This window comes from Photinus pyralis, unplaced genomic scaffold (assembly GCF_008802855.1).
Source record: "Photinus pyralis isolate 1611_PpyrPB1 unplaced genomic scaffold, Ppyr1.3 Ppyr1.4_LG2, whole genome shotgun sequence".
Taxonomy (NCBI): Eukaryota; Metazoa; Arthropoda; class Insecta; order Coleoptera; family Lampyridae; genus Photinus; species Photinus pyralis.
In genome coordinates this window covers 13,502,419-13,524,533 of record NW_022170403.1, presented here as the reverse complement: position 1 = coordinate 13,524,533, position 22,115 = coordinate 13,502,419, and the positions used below count along the sequence as shown (strand labels likewise).

At 35.6% G+C, this 22,115-nt stretch overlaps 3 protein-coding genes across 7 annotated transcripts in view; 1 reads left to right on the top strand and 2 right to left on the bottom strand.

The window, feature by feature from the left end:
• Positions 1-4,375, bottom strand: part of LOC116164422 (probable E3 ubiquitin-protein ligase HERC1) — a 52,224-nt gene extending 47,849 nt beyond the window's left edge. For all 4 annotated transcript variants that reach the window (XM_031478604.1, XM_031478606.1, XM_031478605.1 and 1 more), the window contains exon 1: positions 3,079-4,375. In XM_031478604.1, coding sequence (XP_031334464.1) covers positions 3,079-4,263 — 1,185 coding nt within the window. In that variant the 5' untranslated portion in view covers positions 4,264-4,375. The remainder of the gene's footprint in view (positions 1-3,078) is intronic.
• A 1,491-nt stretch (positions 4,376-5,866) lies between these two features.
• Positions 5,867-11,549, bottom strand: LOC116164424 (UPF0415 protein C7orf25 homolog). Its single transcript, XM_031478608.1, has 5 exons — positions 11,356-11,549; positions 10,987-11,307; positions 10,621-10,936; positions 6,099-6,421; positions 5,867-6,051 (listed from the first exon to the last, which is right to left on the bottom strand). The coding sequence occupies exons 1-5, from the start codon at positions 11,503-11,505 to the stop codon at positions 5,974-5,976; spliced, it is 1,188 nt and encodes a 395-aa protein (XP_031334468.1). The 5' UTR covers positions 11,506-11,549; the 3' UTR covers positions 5,867-5,973.
• Positions 10,468-18,177, top strand: LOC116164425 (glycerophosphodiester phosphodiesterase 1). 2 transcript variants are annotated; one of them, XM_031478610.1, is made up of 7 exons: positions 10,468-10,594; positions 14,347-14,499; positions 14,543-14,718; positions 14,765-14,870; positions 15,207-15,299; positions 17,386-17,615; positions 17,676-18,177. In XM_031478610.1, exons 1-7 carry the CDS (start codon positions 10,496-10,498, stop codon positions 17,833-17,835), a joined length of 1,017 nt encoding a protein of 338 aa, XP_031334470.1. In that variant the 5' UTR covers positions 10,468-10,495; the 3' UTR covers positions 17,836-18,177. The 2 variants fall into 2 exon arrangements, with proteins under 2 accessions (XP_031334470.1, XP_031334469.1); XM_031478609.1 differs by lacking the exon at positions 10,468-10,594 and having other exon boundaries at positions 14,089-14,499.
• The last annotated feature ends 3,938 nt before the right edge of the window (positions 18,178-22,115 follow it).

The window sequence follows — 22,115 nt, the reverse complement described above, 5'->3', positions numbered from 1 at the left end:
ACCCAAAAAGTAAAAATTACTTCCATAAGAAAAACAAAGTTGATGATGGTCAACCGGAGACCAAACGTCCGATTTAAAATTTGAATCCAGCATCTTGTAGAGGGAAAAAATGCGTTATTTGTTTCGAAATATCTTTTTAAATAACTTCAGTAAAAAATAAAAACGATTTTGCAAAATTTCGGTGTTTTCCGGATATCTCCGAAAGTAATCGGAATTTTTTAAGTTTCAAAACTGCATTTTGTGAAACATCAAAATATGCAACTTTGCCAAATTTAAACTTCCTATCTATCTCTTACAGTTCCCGAGATCCCCATGGTGGCCCTCGAATTTGAATCAGCCTGTATATTAATTGGCGACGATAGTAGTTTGTGGAAGAGTTGCTATCTCGGTTGCTATGGTTTTTTATGTTCAATATAATAAATAAAATCTGTCATAGATAAAAAAAAGGTGTTCTTTCTAATTCGAATAATATATATTAACGATGTTGATAATACAATATTTAACCTAATAAGTGGTCTGCACTGCCTATAGCTACTATATATACCACAGCTGACTTGTCCGTAAGCTTAGTCCATGAGCTCGCCCGCCATTTTGGAGCCCACTGACAATTAACGCTTGCTAAACGTTGCATATCCTGCATGTATTGTCCGAGGTATTGTCTTACCATTTAAAGGAAAAACTATTTTAGATTAGATAGATTTTACACATTAAACCTCGCATTAAACAGTGTTTTCTGTGCACAGATTTGGACTGTCAGTGGGGTCCAAAATGGCAGACGAATCTGCTACCTTAATCAAGTACTGTAGCACTGCACTGTACGCTGAAACGAAATTATTCTTCCAAGAACAACTTTAAATTCTTGTGACTTTTTCATTTGTGGAGGTATTTTTATGATTGTTTGGCATTTTTATTTTGTTTTAATTATACAAAAAACTGGAAACTTCTCAATTGTAGTTGGATCTTTTTTTCAAATTTTAAAAAACTAATTTTGGGACCGAGTGTGGGACCTTTAGGTAAAGTCGCAAGTACCATCATTCTACCCGCTATGGTTCCTGAGAAAAAAATTAAAGATGAAACGTGAACGTTCTGTAAATTACGCCGAAATGACGCATCGGTCGATTCCTATAAAAAATTAATTTATTCTCATATTCCAACAATAAAACAGGAATAAAACCTACATGTATGTACAAATTACGCTAGCAGGGTGTCCTAAATTCTATGTCCCAATAAGCAAACTTTTTTTTATGTATAGCAGTGTTTCTTAATCTGGGGGGCGCAAGGCTTTGTTAAGCGAGGCGCGTGATCCCTGATGTGTTTGAGACAAATATTTACGTTTAAAATATTTATATTTGGTATTTTTATGTACAATTGTATTTAACCTCGCATTTAACAACTCGGTAAATTCGCCTTTTTATGCTGATGAAAGCATTGATGTTGCACAGTGTTGCCAGTGTGCGATATATGATGGTGCTAATGACATGTGCTATAAAAGAAGAGATTTCGAATCAACTAAAAACGATCTCAAAAGCAGTTGATGTTATGGATGCAATATCCGACTTGATTGAAAAACATAATATTTTAGGGGCCATAACAACTTTTTTAGCACCGTCAGAAAGTTGAGCTATTTGTAGGAATACAATACTGTTTGGAATGGGGAAAAATAATCACCATACAATTTTGAATAAATTAGCCCCAAACGGCTTTGTATCTCTTACGGTTTCCGAGTCCCCATAATGAAAAAAAAAACTCACCCTGTAATTTTTTTAATAAATACGTTTGTAGTAACAGTACTTTTTATTTTTTAATCGGGATGGGGGGGGGGGGCGTGAGTAATTTTAGTTTTATAAAAAGGAGCGCCATGGAAATAAGGTTGAGTACCACTGATGTATAGGGTATTGGGAAATGGTTTTGTGATTCTTGACTTGCTTTCCCAAGAAAGTTCGATTGTGCTTAGCCGTTTTGATCTATCTCAAAAGGTAGGTAACATAGCAATTTCAAAAAATGGTTCAATTAGTTTTTGCCTCGGTTTTTGCACTTGTTTTTAAAAATATTGAAAAAATAGGACTAGGTACTTAATTATGTTCTACTTTTTCCTCTTATCTTTAGCGTATTTTCCTCAGTGAAAAATCGCTATTGGCTGCACTTTGACGTCCGTCCGTCACACTCCTTCTAAACCACTGAACCGATTTTGGCGATATAGGACTCATTTGAAAGGGCTTGGTCCAAGGATTCCGTGCATACCCATATTTTTTTGGTTTTGCGCATGCGCAATGTCAAAAATTTGGTTTAACGCATGTGCGATGCTAACTTTTTTATTTATGAAGATATTTAAATGAAACGTTATATGTAAACACTACGAATATAAGTAAAATTAACGACATTTCAGAATGTTGTTTTGCGCATGCGCAATGCCCACTTTCTTATTTATGAAGGTATTTAAATAAAATGTTATACATAGGCATTTGGAATAAAGACAAATCTAAGACCAGTTGCAAAATTTAGTTTTGCATATGCGCTTAGAAACATCCTTATTTACTGAACCATTTAAATGAAATTTAATACATAGGCACTTGGCGGGGACAGGACAGGACAGGAAAATACGCTCTCCTCATTTATGTTTGCATAAGAACTTTTTAACTTGTTTTATATACTGTGTACCAGTCAAGTTGAATAGTTTACACATCGTAAAATCCACTCCCACACAATGACTCCCAATACTAAGACGCATTCCGCCACCACAAATGCGCCGAAAAAACCTTCTGGTGTATTAGAAAATTGTGGGAAACAGCAAACTATTTATATATGATCTTGATCTTGAAGCAGCCAGTCACAACCGACTTAAATCAAGCAAGCTGTCAACTAACACTCACAGATTCATGGATTCAGGAGTGGACCGGTTACCAAAAACCTATGATGCCTTGCATTACCCCGGCACCTCCAAGTTTTGAATTGTCAGGTAAAACTTGATCGGCATTAAACAGAATACAAACTGAACACGGCAACTTCTAACAACATAAATTTTATAATAATGTCGACTGCCATACGATAAATAAATAAAAGAGATAGTAAGTATATTACCTGTTGAACTTGGGTGAATGCCTTGGATTTAACAGGCACAACAATCTTCTCTTGAGTTCCCTCTGCTAATTGATGTGACGAATTACTGCCCCAAACATAAACCTCCGTACTTTTTACCATTCCCGTTCTACCATTATTTAAATCCATGGAATAATTACTGTGACAATTCGTGGCCATCGCAACTATTGCATCCATCAAATAATACGCGGCTTGGTAAAGGTCTACTTCATTATCTTCGCTGTCCAAATTGATTTGAGCACTTTCCATTTGGGAAGTAACAGTTTCGAACATTTCACGACTAATTTTGCAGGTACTACCCTCCTTAGATGAACCATCTAAGGCCATATCGATCCACTCCAGAAAGTATCGAAGGGATCCCCTTTGTAGAGCTATGCCAAGTACGAGTTCGGCTGCTAACAATTGACCGTCCGCATTTTCGACTACCGGTGACAGAACTACTTCTTTTAAAAACGTACACACTTGATGCAAACTGTTAACACCCAGCGCAGTTAGATGTGAATCGTTTGAAAGTGAAAGAGGAGGCAATTTACAAACCATTTCCATGGCCGTTTTTAATACGGAATTGCACAAAGATGGAACACCTAAGGCATTGCTGCAGTACCAGTTCTGCTTTAATAAAGCAAAGAGGAAACTTAATCCGGTTTGTACACCAATCTCCAAAAGAGCTTGAGAACCAAAAAGAGTTTCTGATGGACCAGATAAGGAACTACTTGCGACCTCCGGTACAGACGGTTTCACTTTGGCTTTCTCGTGATACTTAAGAACTAATGCCTGATAAATTCGCTTCAGCACAATCAGTCTTTGCTTCAAAATTACCGCAAACGGTGTAGAGGAACAAACATGTCTCGCTAATTCTAGTTGGGCCGATAAAAGCGATGTTATATAATTTTCCGTTTCAATAATCGAAAGGGACTCTAGTTGATAATCAGGTAGCAGTTGAACATCATTGTACGTCAGAACTGTTGGAGGCACCACTCGAATTTCTTTGTTATACAACAGATTATCGTACATTGCTTTAGTTGTATCGCGATTAGCTAAACTATCACAGTCTTTAGATGACCAGGAGCTATTTGTATGATCAGCCCATTCCAATTCAACGTTGAGAGGCGACAAACCTGCCATCGTCGATGAACTTTGGGAATTTGCAAACAAGTTTTCATTCATTTTCTATTTATCTTCTTGTACTTCGTGTACAAATCATTTTAGTATTATAAATTAATAAATAATAATTATCATTTTCAACGAACAAGAATTTCTAGATTTTTGATGAAGTTGAGCTGTGGCTCACTAGCCGTAAGATTTTTAAACTTTGGTCTTATTCTATGCGCCAACTGTAGCTAAGCTGACGTCGATATAGTCAAGTTCCAGAAATGTAAAGCTAGTTATACATCAACAATTTCTTCATCAATTACTTCATGAAGTTATTTGTCAATTTATTGAACAATTTCTTTGTTTTACACTCGGTTTTACGCTGCTGTTAACTTAATCAATTTCTTGTTGTTTTTAAAGTCATTGTACAATTTCACCAACCTTTAATTATTTTAAGGTTAGGTTGTCATTTTTTTAATTGTGTAGAAAAAATTACAAATTCAAAAAACTGCAATTTCTGAATTAAAACACAGCAGAATAATTTACAAATTACGGCTGTTATTATTTTATAATGCATCATGTTTCATTTGTTTAATTTTCCAATGCCTACCTAAAAGTGTAGGGTCCTTTTCCAAAACAATCTTTCGCGCCATCGACAAATACCGGAAATACGTCAAGTAAGATACAATTTAAGAATTTGTAATAATTAATTAATTAATCTCATTTTCCCAATATTTGAGGTTAGGTACGAGATTTTGAAAAACGGTTGTCATTGGCATCTTTGGGTGTTATTTGGCGACTTTTTCATAAAGAAAAAGTCATCATTCCATTTGATTTTTTTAGGATTTTGGATCATAGCGTCAAAACTAGCCCTCTGGCGGAGAAGGATTCAACTAAATTAACTATATTTTGGTTGATTCTCGTTGCCCAAGGAATGCTCTTTTCAACGATACCAAATTTGTTACAATCGGTCAAACGGTTAACAAGTTAAAGCAGGTTATTGCAAAAACAATTGAACACCCTACGCCATCTTTGTTTTCGAATTTACCGAGTTTTTGTTTTTAAGAAAATGATTGATAAACTGGTTCTCTTTAAAAATGTGAAAAAAGAATGTTTAGTTTATTATGTGAAATTTAAAGAAAATGCAATTTTAAAATTTAAGATGGCAGTTATGCCCTCTGGTGGCCATTTTTAGAACTTGAAAATATTTTCCCGCGATTCTTCATAACCGATTTACCCAATAATTTTATTTGCTCCTAAGTCATACGACGAACGGCTCCCGAGATATGGCCGAGGAACAGTCTTATTGGGTCACCCGGTACACAAAAAAGCGAGGCAAACAATCCAAGAGATCATGAGGATCTAGACCCTGCAGACGGTACAGAAAGGATTTAGAAAACCTTGAAGAAACTGTAGTTTGCTAACCAGTCTGATAACAGGAGCTTCGTTACACCTTAAGAGGCATAGTATGGCGAGGAAACCATGTTTGCAAAGTCAAGTCAGCATTACATCTTCTACGTATAAGTATAAAACTTTTCCATTACTGACGGAGTGACTGACAGACAACGCACAGACAAAACTACTGGACATAGAAAGCCAAAATTTGCCATCTAGGTTTCTTGGGGATTGGAGGCACTAAAAGAGGATGTCTGCATTATACATCTGTATTAAATACATGTTTAAATTTAAATTATATAATGCATTATAACTGTTTTACATTTTATAAACTTGGTTATATAAGTATAAAAAAATTACTTAATTACATTACCTACTAATGTTTCTATTTTATAGTTTAATAGCTTTTGATTCCTTTTGTTCAGTAAGTGCCCTTGATTCATGAACAAACACAACAAAATAAATACCCTAAAAAAATAGTGATTAATACTGCTCAAAAAATTCCAATAACTTACCTGTTGTTTTGCTGCTCGGACAAACCCATCATTTGACGTTACAGTTACAGCCTGAATACGGTCGCCAAACTTAAATATAATCAAAGATCTTTCTCTGATTTTACCGCCGACGTTTAGAACCTTGTTTGAGGAAAATTGAACGCTACTAAAACAGATGAGGTTTGCATTTGTTCCTTCGGTGTCGCTGGCAGTCGCGTTATCCGGAAGAACAATTAACTTTGAAAGTAGTTCTTGGCCTCGTATTTTTTCATTTGATCCTCCAACTGTGTTGAGGATGTTAATGAAGCTATTTCTCGCAGTTTCGCAACAGTACAAGTTTTTACCTAAAACAAGAGCCATAGATCAGTTTACAATCATGTGTTTGAAATGCGAAGCGCTTCTTGTTAAAAACGAAACCTTGTACTATCTCAAAAGCATTGGTTCTAGTAAATATCCTGAATAGGGAAAAATGGTTCAGATATGAATATACAACAACCTCACATACAAAAACAAGTCGTGCTGATGTAAATTTGCAAACATTATTTGAAAAGTTTTGACATACCTACATGCATTTACCTTTTAAGATGTGAGGTTTTCCAAATTTATACAAGATTCCACCGTATTCATCAAAATTCTTAAAATGTAGGATGGTAATATGCTATGATAAAACGCATAATTTTAGTTTACGTAAAAGGCTGTTCAAGCTACAGATGGTTCGTTTTATTATGTGTGTAGGACAGATAAGATATGCAAAATTACTACTGTTATTTAATTAGATAAAATTTGCAGGTGTTTCTCTGTGTAAAACTTCTTTATATTTAGAGATTAATTGGTGGGCATTACGTTTGTATAAAATAAAGGTGTGTTAAAAGTTAATCGGTTTGGATAAGACATTAATTGATAACATTCTTGTTTACGTGATAAGAAAAAAGTGGACAAAATTGCGCGTCTTTAAAATAGAATCTGGGGGAGGTTCACGATAGCGCGTTCTTAAAGTATTTGACGTACATTGCGCGAGTGGTCTTGAGTCCGGTCCTACCTTTTTAAATGGGCGTTAAAAGGTTAAGGCGTGAGATGTGGCGGGATTGTCTAAGGTTGCATGAAAAATTTTTTTCCGCCACAATCGCTCTTTCGCTGGCTTTTGCGTTATAATTAAGAGGGTGGAAAATTAGTCAACGTGAACTTAAAAGTATAGCTGTCAATAAATTCATGTTTTCTTATTGGTGGAAAAAGATTCATGTCAAAAGGAGTGTCAGTCCTGAAACGTGAAGACATGGGGAAATTGTTGCTCTCGCAGGGTCAAGTAAAAATCTTGACAGCGCCGGTGATTTTTTTAGTGGAGTTAAGTACAGAACCTGAATCTGACAGCGTGGGGTGTTCTTTTTTTTAAACACTCTGATAGATTCTCGCGTCGTGTGAAGTTGAAAAAGAGCAAAGTATAAACAATTGCAAAATTTTGATTGCAAAGGATCAAACAATTACGAAGTGCAAAGTGATATTTAAATGATAAAAATCAATAATCTAGAAAATTTTACGTTATCTACTAGCGGGATTAAACAATTACGAAATTACTGCACAGTGACATATGGATGACTCACAATAAACTAAACGCGACAATCAAGACTTGTGAACTTTGATACTATTCATATTGGTACATGCGAATACTTTTGACCTGGAGGATAGCCGAGACCACTTTGAAGGCCATCCAGTTTATCACCTGATGAACCTTGGGACGGAAACGTAAAACAATACAACTTTAATAAAAAATGTCCATATACCTGGTGAAATCTACGGAGATCAATGCAACATCGAATTAGGACTGAAAAGATTAGAAGGCACTGTAAATATTTGTCTTGTATTCAGAGGAAGTAAAAAAAAGTAAAAAGTATTTTTTGGCATATATGGTAAACAAAAAACTTTAAACCGTTTGTACGCCGTTGGAATAACGCCACTAAGACTAATAATATCGGTAAACCAATTATTAATATAAAGGATATGAAACGTAGTTAAATGAATTCGCGGAGTCACACAAACGTAATGGTATATTCTCCAGGTAATGTTAAGTAAAATCTGAGATATCGAAGCAATTTACATAAGTAATGTTCTCTAAACGGTTCGTTAAGACAATAGTGTAGGTCAATAGATGAAGTACAATTTTCCCAGCCGGTAATATAGAAACTCATCTATGGCGTACTTGACTTGATAAGATGGTGGTGAACCGCCCAAATGAATCTTCCTTGCACACGCAATATTCAGAAAATCCAAAATTCGGCGGTTTTCACTCAAGAATATGTAGTATGTGGATATAGAAAGCACAATCCGATAGGTAATAATAAAGAAAAGAGTAAACCAGAAGCCTAAAAATGATTATTCAAAGTCAAAAGGTAAAAGCGTTATTTTGGTTACCATACCCAAAAGGCCTTAAGCTGGAAATACACGATTGGTCATTACGACAAACATGTACATATTCGTCAAACATTACCATACAGACTAAATGAATGTTCACGCGTACACGTTTGTTTTAATGATCGATCGTGTGTTCCTTACTGTAGAACTATATCCGCAAACGCGTCAGTGAAGTGTAGAAAGCAAAATAGGAGAAAAACTTCACTAAACTCATGCAGCACTAAAGTCCCAAAACACGGACAAAAATTGTCAAGTAACTGTAATGGCGTGTATGTTCTTCTACAAGTAATGATCAAACCTCGTCTTTGTACAAAGAAATACGTGCGCCAAAAGAAATTAAAGGAAAACTGCACGACCTCCGTCGGCGAAACAAAGAACATCGTAAAAGAAACATATTACTAAGATAGTAACAAATTTACTACAAAAATTAAGTTACATCTAAAAGTAGTGGATTCAAAACGAAACACCTAGATAGCATAATAATATGAAATAAAACGTCAAATTTAAATATAAACGAGAGTAGGAATTACGAACGAAAAATACGTAACAACTTGAAGACCTTAAAGAAAACCTTCTCTTCAGCAACAAACGCTCGATAACCACAGCTGCACTCCGTCTAAACTTCTTCGTAAACAGGAAAATACGCTTCCGCTCTCGACATAAGGTTCCCTTTTATCACCCCGTACAGAAAATTCTTTCAGCACTCTCTAGCTCTCTTCTGCACAACTTTACAATTAAACAAGACTGACTAACCAATAATGCGCTCAAATAACGGCAAATCTACCACACACACAAAACAATAAACGGCTGCGATTTAAACGTCCAACAAACCAAACAAGCCACGATTAACGCCCGTCTCTTATATTTAAAAACAATTTCCCTTGCTTTGCAACTTCCGCCTTCACTTTCTGAACAAATTAATGCGTAGTTAAACGATAAACTGCACCTGCGTTTTCTTATCTTGAAACTAATTAGCTTACGCCACGATAATAAAAATTCTTATCTACAACTGGAGATAAACTTTTATAAATCCTATGCAATTATTTCCAGATGTTTAAATCTAGTCTTGTAACACGGAATTTAAATTTACAATCACCAAAACAAAATAAACAAAACATTCATTTATTTTCAAAAATCTCTGCAAACAGAGTAACAACAAAATAAAATGGAAATCAGAGAATTTTGGTTTTCTTCTGGAAAGTACTTGGAATTCCTTTACATTCGCTTCTAAAATACATAACTTCGCCTCCATTTAATCAGCTTCGTATCTCTTACGATTCCCGAGACCCCAATGGTTACAGCCTGTACAGGGTGTTACAAATTCGTGGCCCACCATTAGAATGCCCATTTTTGCGAGTAAAGAAACCGATTTGAAATGTTTGAATAATCTTTGAAAATAACTAAGATATCACTCAAAAACTGAAAATGTTAAATTTCATTTTCATTTTCCCTAGCTTAACTGGTCAGAAATGGACGTCTCCCGTTAGCAGGGCACTTTTTTCGGAGCATGTGAATCTGTTTCATAGTTCATCCACGCTACTAATCTTTCTTATTTCTTATGGGCGCCATAATGGATTTTTACGGAATGAGATAAGAGGACAAAAGAACAAAAATAACGATGTGTCATAGGTTATATTTTTACATAAGTTTCTCAACAAAACATTCATGGGTGACTAGATCTTACGGAATCAACATGGCTATGATGGCGATGCATTCAATTGAATTTCTCTTTTTGTCCTTTATCGCACTCTGTAAAAATCCATTATATCGCCCATAAAAAATAGGATGCCTGTAGTTGCAATAAGTAAATTTAAAAAGTCCAACCTTAACTGAAGGTTTTTGGATTTCTAAAAGTTTATTGCATGTGATAATTGCACATTATTCACTCATACAGTATGAAGATGGCATAAGTGTACCTATACCTACTGGATTAGGTTTCCATGTTTACAACTTAACAAATAGTGTTGTAGTATGCATTGTCTAATTGATGTGATGAAAATTACTGCTAAGTGATGCTAAACAGAATTGTTGGTTTTCAAATGGCTAGAATCTTCACAATACGTCAGTACAATAAGTTAATTGTGAAAGAAGCAAGAAAGTTCTTAATCAAGGTAAGAGTCGTTACTACTGAAATTACCTTGAAAGTAAGCGTCAAGAATGGGCTTCACTGGTCTTCTCGATTCCCATTCTGCTTGTTGAATAAGAACTGGTGTTGTAAATTTATACCTATTGCAACTTCCATTCGTAATGGAACTAACATATGCCAACATTGCAGACACATCCAAGTTTATCTTTAGTATGTGAGACACATTCTTGGTTGATAGATCAGAACTGTCCGCACTGTAACCATTTTCCACATGGTGTTCTATTCTAGTTCTCCTCACTACAATTCCAAGTTCTTCTAATGTTTCAGACAAGTCATTGGAAATTCCAGAGAAAAATACAAACATTATCTAAAATATACATTGATAAACAAGTGCTACTAATAAGCTACACAAGTTACCTTTGGTGTCCGAAACAGACATGGATGTTGTTTTGCACATTCTAAATAATCTTCAGCTTGATCTACAATACTACGTACACCATAACCAGTATCACCAGCACTGATCTGTGCTAGCGATTTCGGATTGCGAGCGATGACTTTCACCCATGTTAAACCTTCATCACATATAATATCAACGCTGATCTTCTTATCGCCCAAGTTAAACACTTTATTGACACTTTGACAGTTTTGTAATTCGCGTAAGGTTTGGATTAATGCATTGAAATGGGTCAAATTGGAACATTGCAAATGCTCTTTTTTAATACTCTCATCCCTAGAAATCTAAACAATTAGTTTTCTCTTGAGAAAGCAAAGCAAAAAATTACTAACCTTTTCCAAAAAGCTTAGCTCTTGCTTTATCTTTCTGCTCAATTTTTGTATTCCTTCGATTTGATTGTATTGCGTAAGAGAATTGAGTAATGATTGCCCAAATTGCACTTTTTCTTGGGCTAAACTTAACAGATCGGAACAATCTTTCATTATTTTGATATTTTCGAAATTGTCATAAAAAAAGACAAAAGTATAGCAATGGGCGCGTTCAGCCGGGCCACTCTTATATACAGTGTGGCAACTGCGGGACATAGGGAAATAACATGGGATGGGAAATACATTTTCGGCAATTCCTGCTCCCCATTTCATCCTACAGGAAAAATAAAAACATCCTCGGATAGATAATTAAAATATCCATAGGATGACATAAAAATTCCTTTGTCTGTCTGTCCATCTATCTGTCCGTGTAAACGATAACTTTGTTTAGAAATGTCCGATCGCTTTTATATCTCCGTTTATTAGATTATTATTATTATTATATTAATTGCATGAAATTCAATATGGGCATAGCTTGTGCCATATAACACGGAATGCCAAAAGTTGAGTCAAATCGATTCAAAATTCACAGTGCCCTTTTCGCATCTCGACCATTTATAAAGCGAATTGCAAACTATTTATTAATTATTTAAATGAAATTTGATACATCGACACTTGGAATAAATGAAAATCTAAAGGCAGTTTCAAAATTTGTTTTTGCGCATGCGCAGTGCCAACTTTTGTATTTATGGAAGCTTTTAAAAGAAATTTGATACATAGGCCCGTGGAATAAAGGAAAATCAAACGCCAGTTTCAAAATTTGTTTTTGCGCATGCGCAGTGCCAACTTTTTAGCGCATTTCCAAAAAAATAAAAAAAGATGCGCTATTGTGGCCACTTTGTCCGTTTGTCCGTTCGTCCGTCCGTCCGCTAGTCCGTTGAGACGCTACTAGTTCTTTATCTTAAGAGCTATTGTTCTACTTTTTTCGCTATTTGGTTCGTTATGGTGTCGAGGCTTGCTTTTCTGCGTTTATTGGTAAAAAAGTTATTGCAAAAAAACCAAAAAATCGTTTTTTACATGTTCCATAATTTTACACTTTTGCCGATCTTAGAGATCGTTTATAATTTTGTATTGCTGTCTGTCGTCCGTCTGTTGGTGTGTCCGTCTGTTCCTTTGTCTGTCTGTCTATCTATCTGTCCGTGTGAACGATAACGTATATCGGTACTCGATATTTATTATGCAACATCAGCATATCGAAGTTCTACACATCGCTATTCGATATTTCGATGTCGATATTGACGAACGATATTCCATATTCGATATTATATCGATATTCGATATGTCGATATATCGATATTCGATATATCGATCGTCGATGTTTTGCCATATCGTCATATATATATTAGGAAAATATCGATAATATCGATATATCGATATGACTCGACTCCATTCTTCATTATCCTCGTCTTTGTCGTTATACCATTCTCTTTATTTGCGAGCATGATAGCTGAATCAACTAGAGGTGCGACGATTTTAATTTTTCAAGCATAGAGAAAAAAAGTCCATACTCCAGGAAAAATTCGGTTAAAAAACAACTTGGGTAGGACCAATTAATACAGTTGTGAAGAGAATAAGCGACTTAATAACTATATCGAGTACGAAAACTATCATACGCAAGAAACAGTTCTAGTGCACATAAATCGCGGTTGTCTCCATACGTGGGACAAAACGAGCCCGAGGTCTAGAAAGTCCGGAAGATCCAGATGATTGTAAGAAACAAAAGAATCTCTTGGCTTTTGGAATTTGAAGAATTGGATAGATTTGAAAAATATACCGAGTGTCTAAAAAATTTTACGTATATATATTTATTTAACGGATCAATGAAACGGACGAATTAATTTCCAGAATTCAAATTATTGGACAATCACGAGGACAATCATTAAATAATTTGAAGTATTGAAACAACCCATTGAATAAGTACCTAAATGATTACTTATTCAATGAACAAACTTAAAGAATTTGAAGAAGGAACTTATAGATTTGAAAGATCTGAACCTTAGTATGGTAGAGAAACGGATGAATGAACAATCCGAAAAAATGTAAGCATCGGAAGAATTTGATGAAAGGGAAGATCATATAAAGATCGGAAAAATCTAAAATATCCAAAGAATTCGAAAAACATGAAGAATCTGAAGTTTATAAAATTTTATATTCAAAGGCCGCGTGTACTGTAAGCGCAGCAAACATGCAGCAATGTCTGCTTTTGACGTTGTTGCCTACTTTGAAATTTCACCAATGTGATACCACTTATCCCGGAATCGCTTGCCCAGGTCAACGGGAAAAAACCTAACAATAACGCAAATATTAAGGCAACTCATAACTTGTCTAACACAACACTTGAATTCTATGACAATCTCGAAATAGGAAAACAAAAGGCTTTATCTTGAACCGAAAATCTGTCTTATATTGATTCTTTAATCATTTTAATTCCGCATTTCAGATATTGTATTTTTAAAACTAGGTACCAAAATCGAATTCGTGGACCTCGAAATACCTGTAGATACAGAAACGATACCTACCCCATAAATAAGCCCACTCCGGTACCTGTATAACAACCGCACGTCCGCACCCCATGGTTACTGGGCTTTATATATCATGCGGTCATGCCTACCTACCCTATGCAACGTTTGACTTGAGCTTTGTTGCTGCTGGAATGAAATTCGACGTCTGCGTATCACACTCTGAGTCGCGGTTAGATATGTTTATTTGCTTTTGAAATCAGTCTGTTTGTGTTGGGTATTTTCCCACACAGCACAAATATAATATTTAATTTTGTGGTGTTAATTACCTACAATTATGTGCAATACCGGTTTATGTGGAATATTAAAAAATTGTGGTTTAATTTTTATTTACATATATGGATCATGTCACATTGCTTTTGAAATGATTCAAACAATTATACCAATTGGGATTATATTAATTTTCATTTTTACTTTTGGGTTGTATGCCGTAAAGGTTCCTCCGCCTGATGAAGACACTGTTAAAAAACTTATTGGACTCCCTTTGACAGAGGAAAGTGAAAATCCCACAGAGTATTACATGAAAACAGTCGCCCATCGCGGAGCTGGCTTGGATGCACCGGAAAATAGCTTAGTTGCATTTGACTTGGTGAGAGTACAAAATTAAACAACGGAAATTATGTTTTGTTTAGTGTAGCAAAAAGGGTTGTAACATAATCGAATTTGATGTAACGCTTACTGCCGATAATGTACCTGTCGTGTTTCACGATAAAACTTTGGATAGAGTGGCTGATTCCGAAAAAGTTTTGTCAAAAACCCTTTGGGAAGACCTGCAGAAAATTGATATTTCGGTTCGACATCCATATCGGTGAGCTGAGTGATTTTTTTATTTATGTAAACTACACTACTTTCAGAGAACGATTTATCAATACGCGGATACCCACTTTGGATGAAACTGTTCAGCAATTATTGAAAGCAGAACAGCGGATGTTTATAGATATCAAGACACAAAATGGCAAGGTATAGACTGTGGGAAGAACTCTGAAGAAAAAAATCATATGAGATACCAATTCTATTTTTAAATGATAACTACAATTGCATTTTAAAATATGTTTAAATTACATAATCAAATAGTAATCTGGAAGCGAGCATTCTTAATAGGTACCTTAAAATGAGGAATCCTGCATTTGCATGCATGTACCTAAATTTAAACTTCCTGTGCTCAAAAAAGTCAAATTAAGAGTTAATTTAAGCATATTATTTAATGTGGCTACTATGCTAATTGTGTCAGTTTAATTACATCATGACCTCAACTGTACACACAAAGCTATTAATATTGAAATGGTTTCATTTTAGATAATTGACATAATACTGGATCTATACGAGAAATATCCTTCCTTACACTCGATGGCTGTAGTTACATCTTTTTACCCCAATATTATTTACTATGTAAGTAGTTTTTTTAAATTATAATGTAATTTATTTGTGAGAAATGCTATATCTACCCACTGTTTTGCTCAATGCATAGAGCTTTTGTAACTTGCCTGTAGGCAACACACGGTACAACTATAATGTTTAGTAAGTAATGAAACTTCTATATAAGAATTCGATTAATACTCTTACATGGCCTCTACCGAGGCCTACGATACTTACCGGCCGGAGCGCTCGAAAAAGTCACGTGACCTTAGGTCTGGACCACTGGAACACTGGAAATAGTTAATTTTAAGGTTTAAAGTCTTTGAAGATAAAATGACGATAGTAAATCTGTGTTTTTCTATATTTCAATCAAATTCGAGTTGTTAACACAAACGAAAATTGATCAAGAAGTAAGTTTTATTTTAAGTCACTAACAAAACATATTTTTTTTCAAACTGAAACTTAAAAATATATAAAACCAAAAGTAACACAAGAAACAAAGTTTATTAGTGGGAGGCTTGTGCCTGATGTTGTTGGCATATTTTGTCAATATCAGGCCTAATGTGAAAAAGAGCGACTCTCATTTCTTCTTCTAAATTTAGTAGTCTCTCCCTTTTCTTATTTTTAATGTTTGTTAGAGAGGAGAAACCTAATTCGCATAAACACGATGTTGAAAATTGTATTAAAATATTTATAGCTATGTTGAAAAGAAGTGGATATTCTTCTTGTACAGAAATCCAAAATTCTGATTAAGAGGTAACGTATTACATAATTATATTTCTCGGAACATTTGATAGGCATTCGCGGAGCACCAATGTTCCGCGGGACGCTGCGCTGGTTGAGAACCACTACCTAGATGAAATAAATTATTGCATTGTGCTACTCATGTATATGCGATTGCAGGAACCTGATATAAATTTTTGCTGAAGTTGTATTGTAAATAAGTAACTAATTAAAGGGGTGACATAGTGGTGACCTATATAAGTTCATGATTCTTTCTTTGTTGTGTTATAATTTATTAGGTACTGATTTTCTATTTCTCTTATTCATTGGCCCGTATGAATAAAAGTAAGCAAATGCTTATACTTGCAAAATTCAAAGTAAATACTCGTAAGTGCTCCTTCGCACTGGGCGACTTAGCAGCGCTTCTAAACAGAAGGACAGGACACAGTGCAGCGCTGCTAAACCATGCTAAACAGACCAGTATGAAGGGGCAGTTACGAGTATTTACTTTGAATTTTGCAAGTATAAACATTTGCTTACTTTTATTCATACGGGCCATTGAACCACAGCTGATACTGTGACCGTGGTGTGGATAATTGTATACTATGTTGTCTGTGCCCATATATACGATTTAATTAAATTACATTGTTATCTTTGAACATTATTTCAATAATTTTACTTCTTACCATCTACAATTTCCCTACGATAACCAAAACCAAATGTTCCTTAAGAAAAAAATAAATATGCAATTTCAAGTGAGAGACCTCAAAATATGAAATCATAGCAAGGGGGCAAGCGTTGCAGGGAAATGAACATACTTATATTCCGAGGGGTTAACTACTATTAAGAATTGTGACAGTATTGCGCGCAATTGATGCGATTTCGCAAGGATTTCGCGCAATTGTACATAAGGGATTTCGCGCATTTCCAAGAGATTTCGTGAAATTGTAAGGGATTTCGCGAAATAGTTGCAGATTTCGCGAAATAGTTAGGGATTTCGCAGCTTTTAAAAGATTAGGAAGATGTCCTAGGAATTTCGCGAAATAATCGGCGAGTGCTAGAACCTGCAATAGATTTCAAATACCTTTTGCTCATCGACGATAATCAAAGAAACACCCTCCACTGTAGGCGCAATCGCAATAAAGTTCTCAGAAATGTAACGATTTCGCAAGTTTTAACGTGATTTCCAGAGTTTTTACAAAGATTTCGCCATTTCGCATGTTTTATTGAAATTTGTGACACGATTTCGCGAAGTGGTTTACCCCTCGTTATATTCAAATTAGTCTTACATGCCTGATAGGGGTGTAGGTACAGATTTTGTCCCGATTCTTGCTTTTATTTAATATAGCCACCAATATTATTTGTAGTAATTAAGTGTATATTTTTGAAATTGCAGATAAGAAGAAGCAACCCTAAAATTGTGTGTTCTTTAGCTTGGCGCCCTTACTCTTTCGCAAATGTATCGTATAATGCTATGACTGGACCAGGAGAAAGAAGATCTACCAACATTTTAAAACATCTATTTCTTTGCTTATGTGATAATCTTCACGAATGGCTTTTACCTCGGCTAACATACAACATCTTAGGATTATCCATGGTATTATTGCACAAAGATGTAATTAGTCCGTAAGTCGTACCTTGCCTTTTGTATAGTATACAACTGATTAACATTTAAAACTCTTATAGAAAGGTGGTGGCTGATTGGCAGGCTAAGGGAGTACGAGTGATGGCATGGACGGTTAATCATCCCATCGACAAACAATACTTTGCTAAAACTCTGAAAATCACTTATTTGACTGATACTTTAACTGGAGAGAGTACTGTACATTCAAATTCTTTGGAATAAGTTTCATCTTGGCAGCTTTAGTTTCATACTTTTTTACAATTAAATCTTTTAATTTGTATCTTGTATTTATTACAAGGCTGATATACAGGAATTGTAAGTATCTAGCATAACCAGTAACACTTTTTTTATCTGTGATTTATACTTAAGTTTGTAATTATTTTTTGAAGTGCACATTTTTTTAAGGTAAAGATTTTACATTTATTTACTCCTATGTATCATGCTAGAATATGTATGTCTATATGTGTTGTAATGTTTTTTCAATTAATTACGTATTTAAATGCACAAGTGACTCTGAAATGGCTCAGAGTATGTACAAAATAAGCAATAAAATATGATTATATATCCTAGTCTATATGTTGGTGCAAAAGAGTAATTCAATCAAACTGGGGGCATCCCGGCTTCATTTTTTATTTCTGATCTACAAAGTACATTAAAAATAAAAAGACGAGTGTATCCTCAATTTTTATTTGCGAGTAAAATAAACCCAAAATAAATTATTGAAAAGTTGTGTTTTTAGGCCGAATTTGAAACGCTTCAGTCTAAATAAATTAGAGAACAATCGGACCAAAATTGTAGAAGAAGATAGGAAACGAAACTAAAAAATCACCATGTTACTTCGCCCGCCACGCTTGGGGATGGCGCCCAGATAAACATGAAATAATTTTTAGTTTCGGATCGAATGACAGTTGACACCATAATACCAAGTCTGTAGTTCCACAGCCTTCGTGAACACTTTTTGAAAGTGAAAGTGCAAAAAAAAGCACCCCCCATGGGTTAAAAGTAAAAGACTCAATTTTGTAGACTCGTGGTTTGAACTTTTGAAGCCTCTGGTTCATGTGTTGCAAAACTTTTGAAATCCATTGTCACATGTATTTTTTACAGAAACTAATGTTTTATAAAGATGTTTGATGGAGCACGGAACTAGGAACGGGCGATCAAAAATAAGTGGCAATCGAGTCGCCTTTGGTAGTTCAAGTTAAACGCTTTCCTTAGACCATATAGTACATGGACTGCTACATATTAGCCCTATGCTTTCAATACAAAATGGGTGGTCACTGTAGTCGTGGGTATGTGAATCTCAGGGTAAACTAAAGTCGTATGAACACCAATCGGATCGCGTAAGTAAAGAGTAGCTTTTATGGTAACCGCGTAGTACGGGGAGCTTTAAATGCTCTTCATTATCTTCTATACGCCCACAAATAAGAATAAGTTTGTTATTTTTGCCATATTTAGTCGATTAATTAATTGACGTTTGTTAATTTATAGGTTGACAGTCTCAAATCGGGTCTCATCGGACAATTTCGGACAAATTCGTTTACCCTGAACCATACATATAAGAGAAGTATGCTCTGAACTCACATACGCAGACAATGGCCCGTATATGAATAAAAATAAGCAAATGCTTATACTTGCAAAATTCAAAGTAAATACTCGTAAGTGCTCCTTCGTACTGGGCGATTTAGCAGCGCTGCTAAGCAGAAGGACAGGACGTAGTGCAGCGCTGCTAAACAAACCAGTATAAAGGGGCACTTACGAGTATTTACTTTGAATTGTATAAGCATTTGCTTATTTTTATTCATACGGGCCAATGTCCTTGACCATATTTTAGTTACAATTAGCAGTCCATGTACTATGTGGTCTGAGACTCAGAGTAAGAAATAAAGAGTCTAAGACGCTTTCCCATGTAAACAAAAATTTCAAATGTGACTCGATAGTATAACTTATTTTTGATCGCATTGTACAGGGTGGGGCAGAGGAACTGATTTGTATTCGGCGCCCTTAGGCGACGGTTGCTCCGACGAAAGTGGGAATAGGTATATTTGAGAGAAGGGCATATAAAGTTTTTCCGCCGCGTAGTGTAGTCACCATTAGGTGACGAAGGCGGAACGCCCGTTCGCCGTCGATGCATACTTTTCTAACGGTCGCTCAGCCATAGCCACGCAACGTGCATTCCGTACTCATTTTAATATCGCGCCACGTGGACGTGTTCCTGGCCGACAATCCATTGTTTCATGGGTAATAGTAGTACATTATATATCAAGGTAGAGAAGTACAGTATTATTGCCTGAGCAGCAAGATTACATCTCGAGGCGCTTGCGCCGAGGGGTGTAAGGTGCGAAAGCAATAATAGACTTCTCTACCGTGGTATATATATACTATTTATTTCACTACTAGCACTTGAAGTCCTCTAAATTAACATATTATACTGATAAGAAAGTGAACGGTTGGACAGAATTTTTTGTTTATTAATTTAACATGTCAATCAAGTACGTAGAAGTACAATTCAAACAGGCCGTATTTTGTTCTGTCATTGAGATATTTTCAAAGAGTAATTTCGTTCGAATTTTTTCAAAATGTGATGATTTTAGGTATGTAATTTCTCTGGAAATGGCGGATGGTGGCAATTATTCATTTTAGAGAACTTGCCTAACCGTTTATCGAGCGAAATTTCGGGTTGTGTTTTCTAAAAGTGACAGCGTGACAGTTCTCATTATTGACTACTAGTTAATAATGTCCACATTATTAACCACTTTGAACAAATGCCGAGAAAGGCTACTTTACAAGTGGAAAAAAGGTTAATAATCATGTCATCAGACGCTAGTAGTGAAAAAACAATTTTAGGGAAACTGGTGATGTGAAGAAAAAAAATTAAAATGAGTACGGAATGCACGTTGCGTGGCTATGACTGAGCGACCGTTAAAAAAGTATGCCTCGACAGCGAACGGGCGTTCCGCCTTCGTCCACCCCCTGATGGTGACTACACTACGCGGCGGAAAAAATTTATATGCCCTTCTCTCAAATATACCTATTCCCACTTTCGTCGGAGCAACCGTCGCCCAAGGGCGCCGAATACAATAAATCAGCAAGTTCCTCTGCCTCACCCTCGTATATATCACGAAAACGGGACTGTCCCTTCGAAATGGGATGTTTGGTAACTTTCTCACTTTAGGTATCTATTTAGTGTCTAAATATAAAAAAAATAACACGTGTCAAGGAATTTTTAAATTTCATCCCTTAAATTTTAAAAGATGTATAAAGAGGTGTGAAAGTTTGTATGAAAAATACTTATTACATCTGTATGTGTGTGTCACTGAACTCTGAACTCCCCGATAAAGTTTTTTTTATTATTTTATACTTTATAGATTTTCGCAGGGAGAACAATGTCGGTCGCGTCCGCCAGTATTACAGTGCGCGTTCACAACGGCGCACCGCACATCGCACTGCACTTAGCATCGCACATAGCATCGCACTTAGCATGGTATGGATATGTTCACGTTGGGGCACTGCAAAGAAGTTTGGAGCATCGCCTCGATAGTTTTGCTCGAAACGTCTCGCGTGTATCATGGCGAATTATACCGAATCTTCTTCAGATGAAGAATTAATTCTTCTGAATAATCCATTGCACTTGTGGTACATTGAAAATGTGAGAAAGGATACTGTTCATCCCATAAAGCTATTATGATGATGTTTATGACGCTTATTCCATATACCCTCTCTTGAGAATACTAAAGTTATTAACTTTTCCTTGTCCATCATATTCGTGCAACCCATACGATGCTATGCAAAATACTAAGCTCATTTAACATAGCATGGTACCATCGCCTCCAACATTGGGCGTGCGATGTGCGATGCTTCGTTATGAACATGTGCATTTAAATGTATGCTTTTATTCGCCTCGACCGGTCGATGCTATGTACGATGCTAAGTGCAGTGCGATGTGCGGTGCGCCGTTGTGAACGCCCACTTAGGNGCAACCGTCGCCCAAGGGCGCCGAATACAATAAATCAGCAAGTTCCTCTGCCTCACCCTCGTATATATCACGAAAACGGGACTGTCCCTTCGAAATGGGATGTTTGGTAACTTTCTCACTTTAGGTATCTATTTAGTGTCTAAATATAAAAAAAATAACACGTGTCAAGGAATTTTTAAATTTCATCCCTTAAATTTTAAAAGATGTATAAAGAGGTGTGAAAGTTTGTATGAAAAATACTTATTACATCTGTATGTGTGTGTCACTGAACTCTGAACTCCCCGATAAAGTTTTTTTTATTATTTTATACTTTATAGATTTTCGCAGGGAGAACAATGTCGGTCGCGTCCGCCAGTATTACTTAGGTAATTAACTCAAGAAATGTCGAAAATTAATTTTCAAAATATAATGCAGTTATGATTTCAATTTCATAACATAAAAATTAAAACCTAATTGTCTAAAGTTTGCACCTTCTGCACAGCTTACTTAAGTAAGCTGTGCCTTCGCTGTGCCTTCTGTTTTTCTTCCA